Source organism: Athene noctua, chromosome Z (assembly GCF_965140245.1).
Source record: "Athene noctua chromosome Z, bAthNoc1.hap1.1, whole genome shotgun sequence".
Lineage (NCBI taxonomy): Eukaryota > Metazoa > Chordata > Aves > Strigiformes > Strigidae > Athene > Athene noctua.
The window spans coordinates 65,144,043-65,157,403 of record NC_134077.1 but is presented as its reverse complement, the minus strand read 5'-3'; the positions used below and the strand labels follow the sequence as shown (position 1 = coordinate 65,157,403).

The 13,361-nt window shown below is 39.1% G+C and overlaps 1 protein-coding gene across 6 annotated transcripts in view; it reads left to right on the top strand.

The window, feature by feature from the left end:
* The first annotated feature begins 383 nt into the window (after positions 1-383).
* The window catches only part of CCDC171 (coiled-coil domain containing 171), a 148,034-nt gene continuing 135,056 nt past the window's right edge, over positions 384-13,361 (top strand). For all 6 annotated transcript variants that reach the window (XM_074933256.1, XM_074933252.1, XM_074933253.1 and 3 more), the window contains exons 1-4: positions 384-466; positions 3,936-4,102; positions 8,352-8,490; positions 10,494-10,668. In XM_074933256.1, the coding sequence (XP_074789357.1) occupies positions 4,056-4,102; positions 8,352-8,490; positions 10,494-10,668 (361 nt within the window). In that variant the 5' untranslated portion in view covers positions 384-466; positions 3,936-4,055. The remainder of the gene's footprint in view (positions 467-3,935; positions 4,103-8,351; positions 8,491-10,493; positions 10,669-13,361) is intronic.

Sequence of the window (13,361 nt, the reverse complement as noted above, 5' to 3'; positions counted from 1 at the left end):
AGGGAACCGGCGCTGGCTGAGGAAGCCTGCGCACACCCAGGAGCCTCCGGTGCCGCCGAGCAACTCCTAAATCGGATGAGGCGCAAATCCTCAAACGGAGGGGAAGGGGGCGGCAAAAACTGTGGGGGCGCCGAGCGCCCCTCCGCGCGGCCCTCCCAGCGGTGCCGGCCGCTCCGCGCAGGCCGCCGGCGCGACGGAGCGGTGCATCAAGCCCCCGCTTCCCGGAGGGCTGGGACCCGCCGGCGGCCCGCGCGGGGGGAGGCGGGGCGGGAGCCCGGGCGACACCCGGCGGCTGCGGGGCCTCCCGCCGGCGCCGAGCGGTGCCGTTGCCAGCGCCCTCCGCGCCCAGCCGGGGCGGGGCCGCGCCCCCGCCGCAGCCGGAAGTCGCCGTTGGGGAGGCGCGGCGCGGCCGCCTCCTTCTCCCGGGCCCCAACGGCCGCGCGGCTCTGCGGGCCGCTGTGGAGAGGTGAGAAGGGGCCGCGGGCTTCGGGGCGGGGCGCGCTCCTCCTGCGAGGTTCGGGAGTGTCCCGGCCGCCTCCGGCGCCCCTGCGGGAGCCGCCTGGTGCGGCGCAGCGGCACCGGTTAGTCCCTGTGGCCGGCGGCGGGAGGGCCGCGGCGGCGCGCTGCCCGGCACCAGAGGGCTGGCGGCGCTCGGTGGGCGGGACGCCCGGCCGCCGCGATGGAGCTTCGTACTCGTCTGTGGCTGGCGGCGGTTTGTGTGCGGCTCCCTGCAGCTGCTCTGGGCCGTCGCTGAAAGCCTGTCCGGAGCTGCCGCCCGGGCTGGCGGCGGCGGGCTGCCGTCAGCCGCCGGCACGGCGCGCCTCGCCTCGGCCTGCCCGGTGCACCGGCCGCGCCGCTAGCGCAGCGTGTGCCGAAGCCGGTGACATCTGCGGTGCCGAAGTGGTGAAGCGATGCCGTCGCTTTGAGTTCTAGCTTGCATAAAATTTTGGGTCTATGTTAACGAAAATCTAGTGATTCAGCTGAAACAACTGTTGGAGAGTTTTTATAAGTTCTAGTGCAGATATGTTAGTTATTTCTGGTTCTGTATCTTTTCAACTGGTATATCTTAAGATCGTGGTTAGATTTGAGTAGTTTTAATCATAGAACAGTTTGGGTTGGACCTTCGAAGATCATGTCGTTCCAAGCCCCTGCCATGGGCAGGGACACCTTCCCCTAGCCCAGGTTGCTCAAAGCCCCGTCCAACCTGGCCTTGAACACTGCCAGGGAGGGGGCAGCCACAGCTTCTCTGGGCAACCTGTGCCAGTGCATCACCACCCTCACAGGAAAGAATTTCTTCTGTTATCATAAATTCGGTCTCAACCCTCTAAGACTTAGTTTGAAGTTTTAGAAGTCAGGCATTCTTTATTGCAGCACTGGATGCACAGGGGATCAATCGACCTAATGTGCATGCTAAAAGACAAAGGCACACTCATTATATACAATAAAATAAATGAATATTCATGTAATTTCCAAGAAGTTCCTATTTCCAGAGGATCTAATGCATACGTTAATACATTGTGCAAGGTACTAAAATTTGGGGAAGGGTCTTTGAGGGGCTTCCATGGGGGTTTTCGGTGGTCTGTGGTGGTCCCTAGTGGTTGTTGAAGAGATGACTCTTCGTGTCATTCCCATGAACTCCGAGTCTTTTTTCTTATGAGGTCTTGTCTTGGCTCGTCTCTGTGTCTCTAAAGTTTCTCAGCTTTCTTATCTTTGGCTTTCGCAGGTGTCTGCTGGTTTCTCTGCCCGCCCTAGGATGTACCCATCACAGTTGCAAAAACTGTATCTGAGGCCCCTTACAGCCAATTGTGTCCTGGGTCCCATTCTTGTCTGACGCTCCTTACAGCAATTAGGACCAACCGCTTGCAGGCATCATCTAGCCGGCATCACTTGCTTATATCCAGTCAAAATCAGTGGCCTTGCTAAAGTTAGTTAAGCATTATCAGAAGTTCATGGTGAGAATATGACTCAAGTTTCATAGGTAACAACAATCAAACATACTTCTGATACTTTTTGTTTAATTATGGGGCTCCTGTGAGCCATTCCATGCCACTTCAATACTTTTTTTTTCTTAAATGAAATAACGTGCTTTTGAAGTGTATCCATTTGTGTCCTAATAAGCTAGATATTGATAAATACTTTAACAGAGGAATGTTACATATTCAAAATCATAAGCATTCTCAGAAAGTATTATTTAGATTTTTTTTTCTCCTCTATGTGACCAGATTAATACCAGAAAGTTTTAAAACTGCAGAACGATGTGGATGTGACAGAGTGTATGTTTTGGTTATATTTTGAGACTGAGGTTTGGTTGTTTTTTTTTCACTACAGCTATTAGCTCTTGGTTAGAGTTAGGGAATTCTTGAGGTGAAAAAATGGATTTCTAAGAAAGGCTTTTAGTTACACTTTTTTTGTTGTTGTACTGCTCACTATGACATCTTGGTGGAGTTTGCAATAAGGCTTAAAAGGGTGGTGTATGAAAGCAGTTTCTCAATGTTCAGAGCTACATCTTAATGTTGAAATTGGGCACAACTGATAGTATAGTTTCCCATACCCTGATAGCACAATTTTTTTTATCCAAGCAATTGATCTTGCTGAATACCATATGACAAATACTCTGTCAGGATTGTTGCTCTCTCATGTGAAGTTGGAGTTTTTAGTTTGCAAGTTACTTAGGATTTAATGGGCCTTAACACATGCATAGCTGTTTTACCACAGACTTGTCTGTACTTTGTAAACGAGGTCTTCAACTATCAGCTTAGAGGAAAAGCAAGCTCTGTTGCTTTCTCTGGGAGTGTCGTGTGACAGTTGTGTGGTAGTTACCTATTTTAGGGCTTATGAAGACATGTACCAAGGTGAATTCTGATGGGTAGATCTAGATGATACATGATACATCTAGATACCCTGGGCACCAGTTGTTGTATTTTCTGTAAAGACAAAAAGTTTTTAGAACTAATGGGCTTATTCTTGCTGAATGTTTTCTTAAATTTGTACTTTGAAGCAGAAATGCTTTTTTTTTTTCTTCATATTTCTAATGCAGATTATTAGCTACTGGAATGAACAAAATCTGTTTATAGTTAATATATTTCACCAAGTGTTTGGTCCAACAGAAATAGACTGTGACAAACATGTGACTGCAAGCCAGAGATGGTAAAGATGGAGTCCAGGCTAGTTTTGTGTTTCGGAGTTTAGTATGGATGTCCATGTGCTGTGGGGTTCAGAAGAATTAATTCATGGCTCACTAATCTTGACTGTTGAATACAGCTTATTCTTCATGTAACCGTGCTTTAATTAATGCAAAGAACTCATAAATGAGTTTGTTACTCAACTTGAAGTAAATCTTGGACTTTTTTTAAGGTCTGTGTTCTAAATATATTGTCTGTATTGATTTCTTTTTATCGATAACATTGAATTAGTTCCTTCTCAAGGTGAGCTGAGTTATGGTTCAATTTAATATTCTTCTTTTATACCCCTAAATATTGCTGATATGCCAAATATAATAAAAACACATCCAAGCAGAAAAATCCTAGGTTTATGAAACAGAAGACTTGCTATGTTAAAGGCTGCTATCAGACAGCAAACCTTGGATATTGACATACTTAAAAAATCATAGTATATGCATTTATTTCCTTTAGAATTTTTTTGAAGAGGAATGGGGTTTGTGTCCTTTTAGGAGAATAGAGAATGTAGGGGAACAATCTGTACAAACATAACATTTTCTGTTGACATCCTGAAAACTGTGGCAGCAGATACTGTACAAAAAATATTTTTTTCATCTACAATTTTCAAGCTTAGAAGACTAGCAGCACAGTTCTCTTTGTTGACTAAATTGATATCAAATTACTTTTGGTCTATATGACATGTTAGTAACGCTGGTAACTGAGTCTTAACAAATGGTTATTATGTTGTCAAATAAACTAAAACATGTCTCTGTACAGGTTTTTAATGTTTTCATCGTATGGAAAAGAGTAGTCTTTGAAGCTTGTCAGCTAAATGTGATTGAAGACGATGTCCATTTTCCAGAATTTACAGACTGAAAAAGCTGAGTATTGGACGTTATGAATTTGTCCTCTCCAGTCAGCTGTGCTATCATGGAAGCTAAAAGGTAAGCTTCACTTCTGTATTTTTAAATGGTACTATGATTTGTGTTGTTGTTTATTTTCTAGATTCTGAAAATTATGTAATTCAGACTGAAGAACCACCTGATGTGATGTGATACCTGTAAGCTGTGCCATGTGAATATAGTCATTAGATGAAAAGATTTACTTGAAGGAATGCATACTGACTATCTGATGTACAAGAATTCTCTGAGCGTAGGAGATGTGACTCAGAGATGGAGAGAGTTCCTGTCTTGCAGTTATGAATGTTGACCTGTAGTTACAGAATGGTTTTCTGCATTAGCTGAAGCCGTAGAGGTCAACTCTAAGTCTTGCACACGTCTTATTTTTTTATAACCTGATATATGTTTGATCTTTGGCACAATTAAAATAAGCTTGAATACATTCTGTTAATCTTCATTGTGAGAGCTATTTGTCACTACTTAAGGTTTGATTATGCAGAATTGCCAATTATATAGGAACAGTAGAATTCCATGAATATTGAACTACGATTAGGAAATCAGACTGCAGATTGCTCCTTCAGCTGGGAAAATTTAGCAAAATTCCACTGCTAGCTAATAAATGAAAGAAAATTTCTCTGTGTTACAAAATCATTCTGTTTTCTGCCAGATATGGAAGCTAGTAAAATACTGTTTTTTTCTGAAGTGTTTTATGTTCACTGTAGCTGGCTAACTTAGAAGTGACTGTGAATTTAAAGTGTCTTACAAAAAGTCATTCTGCAGTGTAGAACTCAAAAGCGGTTTCATCTGCTTATATGCTTTTGTGAAGAATCTTAAAAGTAGTACTAAAAACGGTGTCTTAGATAAAAGCTGTAGTTGCTAAAAAACATATTTTAGTTAAAACCAATGATTGATGAACTATTAATGTATAAAAATGGAAGTACAAACCATTCTCTGAATTCCTGTTAGCCTGCAAGTCATATACGCTGTGAAACTTCCCAGGGTTGTGTTGCTTTGTCTTTCGTTTAAACTTCCAGGAGCTTTATGCTTGTAGCACTTATACTTGCAATATGAATAATGGAAGGAAGAGTCTCCTACAATAGGTAGTATGAAGCTTTCATAAAGTATTGCTTGTGCTAGTGACACTGATGATTAAAGAAAATATCACAGAAGTAAGAATTCTTAAGGCAATCTGGATTTTATTTGGAAATGTTTAGGTAGACATAAAATACCAAAGTGGTTAGTATAGAAATAAAAATGGATAAGAGAATCAGTTACTAAGTAACTGATTCAATTTGATTCTACTAAATAAAAAAACAGGGGTTTCTGCGTTTTATTTTTAATTTTTCAGTAATGGCATTGTGAATTTTAGAAGCTGTGCAGAAAATGGTATTTTAAAAAGGTGTTTAATGCTTTTTTCCCCAGTAGTTACAGTTGTGCTGTTGTGTCTTAATACTCTTATGCAGATTTTTCATTTCTGTAATGTTCCTAATTTGTTATTACTTGTGATGTTTTGTTACCTGTTTGTGTTTTTTTTTTTCTTCCACTGGTTCAGTTAAGCAGAACAGTTAATAGTTAAATTTTCCTCTGGGTAAGTTTTATTGTGTAGATATCTCCATTGTGCTCTTTTTTTTTTTCCTGGGTAATTAGTACTGGAGTTGGAAGGAATAGTTTTCATGAAAGCTGATTGCTGTTCAAACCAATGTCATTTACTTAAAGATATAAAGGTGGGGTTTTTTTATTTACTTTACAAAAAGTACTAATTTTCTTGCATTCAGTGTGCTCTCCAGGCAAGAAGTATTAAATATTTATCACTAGGTTAAAGCAGCAAAGTGACCTCCCCACTGCTCACAAACTAACAAAATGGTTACCCTTTCCATAACCTGTGTTTCTTTGCTCTAGTCCTCCTCAGTTTTCAGTTTGGGTTCTGTTTTTTTCCCTAACCTGTGCTTTGCAAACTTTTGTGCTATCTGGCCTTTAGCTATCTTTGAGACTGCTATTTCTTGCATTGTTTCTGAATAAGATGACTTGCCTTTTTTTCATCTCTGTTTTCCTTAGTGTTGTGGTTTAACCCCAGCTGGCAACTAAGCACCACACAGCCTCTTGCTCACTCTCCCTGCTGCCAGTGGGATGAGAGAGAATCAGAAGAAGAAAGTAAAACTTGTGGGTTGAGATAAAGACAGTTTAATAAGATAGAAAAGGAAGGGGAAATAATAGTAAGAATAGTAGAATATACAAAACAGGTGGTACACAATACAGTTGTTTACCACCTGCTGACAGATGCCCAGCCAATCCCCAAGCTGTGGTGTCCCCCAGCCAACTCCCTCCCATTTATGTACTGGGCATGATGTCATATGGTATGGAATACCCCCTTGGCCCATCTGGGTCAGCTGTCCTGGCTGTGCCCCCTCCCAACTCTTGTGTAGTACCAGCCTCCACCTGGCAGTGCAGCATGAAAAGCTGAAAAGTCATTGGCTTGATATAAACACCGCCTAGCAACAACTCAAGTATCGGCATGTCAACAACATTATTCTTATCCTAAATCCAAACACAGCACTATACCAGCTACTAGGAAGAAAATTAACTTTATTCCAGCTGAAACCAGGACATCTAAGCATGGAAAACTAAAGGTCTCCCAAACCTCTTGTATGATTTCCACAAACAAGCTTTTATACAGTTAACAGTTGCTCTGGCTGTTCAGATCTTTCTTATTTCCTGCTTGACTTACCACCATATCTTCTTATTGCAGTAGTTAAGAGTTGCATAAAAAAGAATATGCGATTTTACTTACCTTGTTAATGATCTTTTTGCCTTTTGAGTCATGTTGGTTCCTTTGGGTATGGCTCCCATAATAAACACTGAAAGCTAATAATGTGCCTGTGGTTTTCTGGCAGTACATGCAGGTTTTAATGATCCTTATCTCCTACATTTATTAGATATATAAAATGTGTTAAGTACATGGCACCCTGTGGAACAATTACTGATGACATACAATTATTCTGATCTCATAGATTGTCTGTCTTGTTTCTAAATGGAAAAACACTTAGTATTTATTAAATTATAAAATATTATAGGCTGCAGCTAAAAAAAATGAAGTTTTATCCTATGTTATTAGTAATGTCTTAAAAAGCAACAATCTAAATAAATGTTCCCCTTGTTGATGACATTTGAGTCTTCTTTGCTAGTCAGTTTACATGAGAAAACATACATCATCAGGTACAGTTCTTGGTTGTGGAAAATGTTAATGGTACCTGTGCATATACTCAGAGGTGAAGTGGTCATTTTTTATTTAGAAAAAACAAGTAATTAAATCGTGGTAGACTGTAATTTCTGTAATTAAGAGTTCATGTAGACAAAGGTAACCTATTTTACTGTTTTCTATATGAAATGATGCCAACTTTGTGGTTAATTTAATTTTTTCCTCTTACAGTATAGTTCATATTTTATGTTTAATGGTCTTGACAACTTGTGCTTTTGTGTGGAGCAACTAATTGTTGCAGCCAGTTTTACATATATAAAATAATGTGAAAACTGATTTTTAACTCAAAAATAATTAAAAAGTTTTCCAGTTTGAAGTTATGGTAAAGACATGTAAGATTATTAAACTAGGTAATTTTAATTAAATGTGTATTTTTATACTAATTTTTCAGTCTACATATAAAAGCTTGTTTTGATTATTTTAATATTGTTTTTAGTGCTCGAGGGTTGATGTTGCTAACTGCTGAGTAGATTTCCTTTTAACTGAAATAGTAGTGGAAATTGAGATACTGGGTCTTTTAGGGCACTAATTATATTGTGTTGGTGATGAGTTGCTTGTCTGTAGTTTAGATCTATGTATCTTTGAAGAAAAAAATGTGTAAAAGGGATTTTTGTTCCATATATGTGCATTTGTTTCATGACAGGTAGTTTTAAGATGGTAATCCATGTTAAAAAATTAATTTTACTTCAGGAGACAAATATTTTAATTTCGATGATTTAATTGTTTTTAAAGCATCTAAAAATTTATTAATATCAATAATAAGGATAATAAAAATAACAAAACCCATGTTGTGCTTAAATCAGCTTTGGGAAATCCAAAGTGTTTGTCTGTTTCAAGTTCCTTCTGCTACATCTCTCATATGTTGCCCATAATCAATTGTGTATAACCCTTGTTTTCAAAGAGCAATAGTATGATCACAACTGTGTGCCATAATTTTACTTAAGTGAATGTTTAGAACTTTGGACTCACAATCTGATCATTGAACATGAAAATTTAAAAGGAATACCCATGTTTTTTGAAAATGTTCATATTTTGCAGCTTATATAATGCCAGGTGTGAGTCACAGTTACCACAAAATAATAATGAATCGGATTTGGAGACTGCTGAAGATCTGAGAAGGAAACTCTGTCAAGCTAAAAAAGAAAAATTAGACTTAACCATTAAACACAATCAAGAAGTAAGGACTTTTTTGATTTATTTTACTCCTGGAATAAATGTAATCTTGTTTCATTAAAATAATATTCTCACGTGGTGTATCAAAAGCACAGTCATTAGCTGAAAAGTAACAAGGAAGGTGGCACTGTGCAGGCCTTTTATGCCTGTTCGTAGGAACTCTTGGCACCTCTGCTGGCATTGTTAATAATTAAAGGTGCACAAAGCAAGAGTGCAGATTTTCTGCAGGGAAAGGAGTCACTGCCACTAGCTGTAGTTTATTAGATAAACTTGCCTGGTGACACAAAAAATAAAAGCCACAGCATGAATCTAGCTTCATAAAAAGATTTTACTTAGTTCTTATTTATATTTTTTTTCAGGGTATTAGAGTATAATTGTAATTCTGCAGAAACCATTTGCAACTCAAACCTAGTACAGTATTTTTGTGTGTGTACACCAAATGCAGCTGGGATATCCTTTAATGGTCTTGCAGTGTCTCAGTTTGTGAAAATCTGCAGTTTTCAATAACAATGTATAATGTACAGATGTGGTTATGTGTTCCTCAGTAACTTTATACTTGTTACTTCATAGGGAAATACTTCACCCACGTCATAGAGGTTTTGCTTGATGCTGTTGCAGCAAACTAGTGCTGAAATGAAGTAGTAGTAAGAAAATAATCTTTTCTTTAGCTTGATTACCAGCTTTTGCACTGGTATACATAAGAAAAGGTGGGCACTGAGTACAGCAGTAGTTACAATCTGCTATGAACCCTTTCCACACTTGCTAACACCCATCTGGCCACTGATATCCTGGTTTGAACTGTGCTGATGCAGAAGTATTATTACTACTGTGGGTGACAGTTCTGCTCTTAGCCATTTGCTAGGGGAGGTTATGTGGGTGCTGATTCATCAGTTTTGAATTAACTCCAGCCAATAAACCAAGTTTGCTGTTCCATATCCATTGTTGAGGTCTGTACCAAAACTAAGAGGTTCCTGTGTCTACCACAATGACTTGCTCTTATGCTGCAGTTAATTTGTTATTTTCCCATTGCCCCATCAGCTGTGGGGTGATTCTGTAAAATGCATCCCTGGAATTACCTGGATTAAAAAAAAAAAAAGCAAGCAAACCAGCTCTTACATTGAGAATTTGAAAGCTCGGGGTGCAGAAGGATTTTCTGCACCATTTTGCTGTTGTGGTTTGCACTACAAAGTCAGATTGCATTTTAAGTAGATAAACTATTTGAGAGACTGTTTTTTTTTCCCCATCCATTTACTATATTGCTACAGATAATGGAAGAGCACAAGTTGTCTACATGTGATATTGAAGTCAAGGGGCTACTTTATAGATGTTCTATAATACATATAGATGTATTTTACTGTCTGCCTTCTCGTGTTTCAGTAGCTAGAACTTGATTTTCTGGACCAAGATTTTGGCAGAAATGACTAGACTGTGTTTTTTAATCTGCATAAGATCACTTTTTGATGTATTTTCCATTCTTAAGTTTGTAGTATGTTACATTTAATAGCATTCTGTTTGTCTACTGAACATTATTGGACTGAATTTTATATTCATATGTATACTTGTGAGTTCTTAGATGTCTGATAGTCTAGCATCCCAACATGACTGTTTTTAGAAGTGTTAAATATAAAGAAAGCTAACAGAAAATTGTGTATGGATTATAATGTTTCTGTTGCTGCAGTTTTGCCTTTGAGGTGCAGGAAGGTGACATTGTTACAACTTATATTTTCTTAAGGTTGTGTATTTTTTGAAAAGTGGAGGGGTATGTTTAAGGTACATAGAATTCATCTAGGAATAGGAACAATTTGCATAAAGTCCAGTACAGGTACTTAAAATCTGCATAAATGTGCTTTTGCAAGACTGTATTTCATATTCAAGTGGAATAAGAAGGCAGCTGTAAATTAAATTCAAAATATATTTAAAAAATATTCTGCAGGTGTATTTCTGTAATGTTGCATTTTTTTCAAAGTAGCATTGTTGTCAGTTTTCTGGAAAAAATTTGTTTTCTAGCTGTCCAACTACGAAAGCCAGATAGTCAAATTACGGTCAGAAATTGAGAAAGGAGAGGCTGTTCGACAAAGTCTGGAGTATGAATTGGCAATTGCCAGAAAAGATGCCCATTTGAAAATGTATGCTGTAGAAGAGGAGTTAAGTGATACAAAAAACAAACTTGTGGAACTACAAGGTAAGTTTCAAAAAAGCAAGCATGGATCAAAGGCTAAGTCAGTTCCAAGTCAGGAAGACAAGTGAGAAGCAGAAATTCAATTTTCTAGTTATTGCTGTTTTTCTTGTCTCTTTCATATCTTTCCCATCTCATATTCATCTGCTTTTGTAAACTCCTAAGAGTTCTGTCCTTGTTCAGAATTGTAATTGTGGTAGTTGTCTTCACATCCTGGTTATCACTATGTCCAGCAGTTCTTCCATTTCAGGGAAAAAAAAAAAAAGTCCATTTCTGTTCATTTGTTTGCACTATTTCCAACATTTTTTTTCTGGAAGTTCTCATCGTACTGTTTCTTTCATATTTTTAAAGGTTTCAGGCTTTTCATTGCTTGTATCTGGTTTATTTTCCTCTCATCATTCTTGTTTCTCTTTTTATAGGTAATGGAACATGTATATTGTGTCAATAGTATGTGGAAGGAAAAGTTTTTACCTAGACATTTTTCTCCCTACTAGTTTTGTATTTAGAAATTCAGATTTCCTTGATGCTCCTCAACAGAGAGAGATTTCTCATTCTTAAAAGTGAGGTGCATTTTTAACTACCTAAGTAAGTATAATACCTTTTTAATCTAGTTCGGGAGATGTATTTGTGCGTTTGCTGAGCCTTTAATGTTCCATGAAGAGTTTAGAGTGCTCCTGATGGAGATTTTATCCTTCAAAGAGTGGAAGGAGACTTGCAAGTTTCCAAGTACTTAAAGTACCGGGTATTTTTAAGATAATTAGAAAGCTGAGCTTTTACTCCTTTGGAGAACACACACACAAAAAATCTTATCGATTGCAAACTGGAAGCAGGCATTTTTTTCCCTTCGGAAATTCCTCTGTGATTGCAAGCTGAAGACGAACTGCTAATTTCTCACTTAAAGGAAAGAGCTACATTTCTTTCTGTGTATGCTCACTTTACTGCTAGTTTGCTTGCCGGTTTAGAAGTGAATAGTGTATGTGTGTGTATTTTAAAATACTTTAACTGTCATTTTGTGACTGACTTTATGGGTAGGTGTGGTGGTGGGTGCAGGTCTGCAGGGCAACCTGTGCAGAAGCAAAGAGGTCTGGGTCTGCTCAGAGCTGGTCCCAGCCAGCTTCACAACGGGTAAACCCACCCACCACTATGCACCAAACTGTCCACCAGAGAATGCCTGGCACCTCTGCCAAAACGTGCTTCAGAAAGGGTGTTAAATGCCAAGATGAAGAGAAAAAGAAGAGGGAAAAAAAAAAAAAGGTGCCAGGAGGAGAGACAGGAACAGAGCAGCAGCCTGAGCAGGGGCTCAGGCCGAAGTGGTGACTGCCCATGCAGGCACCAAGAGGCAGAACTCAGAAGGGACTGTTGCTGATGGAGGAACCACAGCACAGTGACCGCAGCCTGCTGTGCTGCTTGTCACCTCCCTGAAGGGACTGAGCTAACGTGTTGAGGGGTCTGGAGAACAGAAAGAGGGGAGGATAGATTTTGCAGAGGCAAGGGATGTTTTCCTCAATGTGTGTGATTTTTCTTTCAATACCAGAATCAGTAAGTAGAATTCTGTTAACTGACAGTAAATCACGCTGGTTGAAATTGCTCAAACTGGGGTTTTTTTTCCTGATAGGTGCCAAAGAAGTCAAATCATCATGGTGTTGTTTCTCAGTTCTTTTCCAGTTTATAATTTACTGCTTGTTTTCTCTGGTTACTTAGAACCTCCTTCACCTCACTTGATGCTGTGACCGTGACTTAGCTCTGTGGATAGAAGGTGTTACTTTTGTCTTGTCCTCTTCAGTATTTCCTCCAGATTGTTTTTCTGCTGTTCTCAGTGCGACTTGACTTTATGCTGTCTGACAGTCCTTTCCCATCATGTGTCCACTGATTCTCTATGTAGTCTTAATGTGCCTTTTCTGTTCATTTTATCCTTCTCAGACTGGGAAGAAATTTCAGAAAAGTGGGATGAATTTGAAATAAAAATGTTAGAAAGTGGTGATCACTTAAATGCCAGCATAGCTAGTTGTATTCAGCAAAATGAAAAAGCTCACGCAAACTATTTTCATCTGAAAGTCAGTTTGTAAAATAAAGCAAAGTTCCTAGTCAAACTACTTAAAAAGTCATAGCTAATGAAGGTTTCCACAGCATTTAAGTTTTTGCAGAATAGTATGTGCAGTGTTCTCCTATCGCAGGGCATTTCCTGGGATGAAGTTTTGAATCTCTTGAGCAGTAGTAAATTTCCCTGGAAAAGCTAAAACTTTCCTCACTAGCCCAATGTGCCTTAGATTTTCCTGTAGTCCTTTTCATGGGGTGAGTGCCTATCTTTACTGTCACTTAAAATGAGCTCCAAATTAATTGATACAGACTAATACCTATATCAAATAGACATTTGAAAATAAGCTGGCCAAATGTAGTAGAAACCTGAAATTTAAGTCCTCCATGCTATAGAGACCTCACTTGAAAGAGTTATCTCAAGTTTTTATTCTTTGCCAAGATGAGAACAGTTTTGATTTAAAAATCTCTACAGCATTCGTATGTCCTTGTGGAAAAGATACTATAGGAACACAAAATTTGATTCTTTCTTTGTAGTGAAGGTGGTGCTCTGTGGTACTGAAAGTGTTAATGTTCCGGAATATCACAGTATGCATAAGAACTGACAAGATCATTACGGATTTTGGTCTGAACATGCTTTGCAGTGCTGCTTGTCTTCTTTCTTT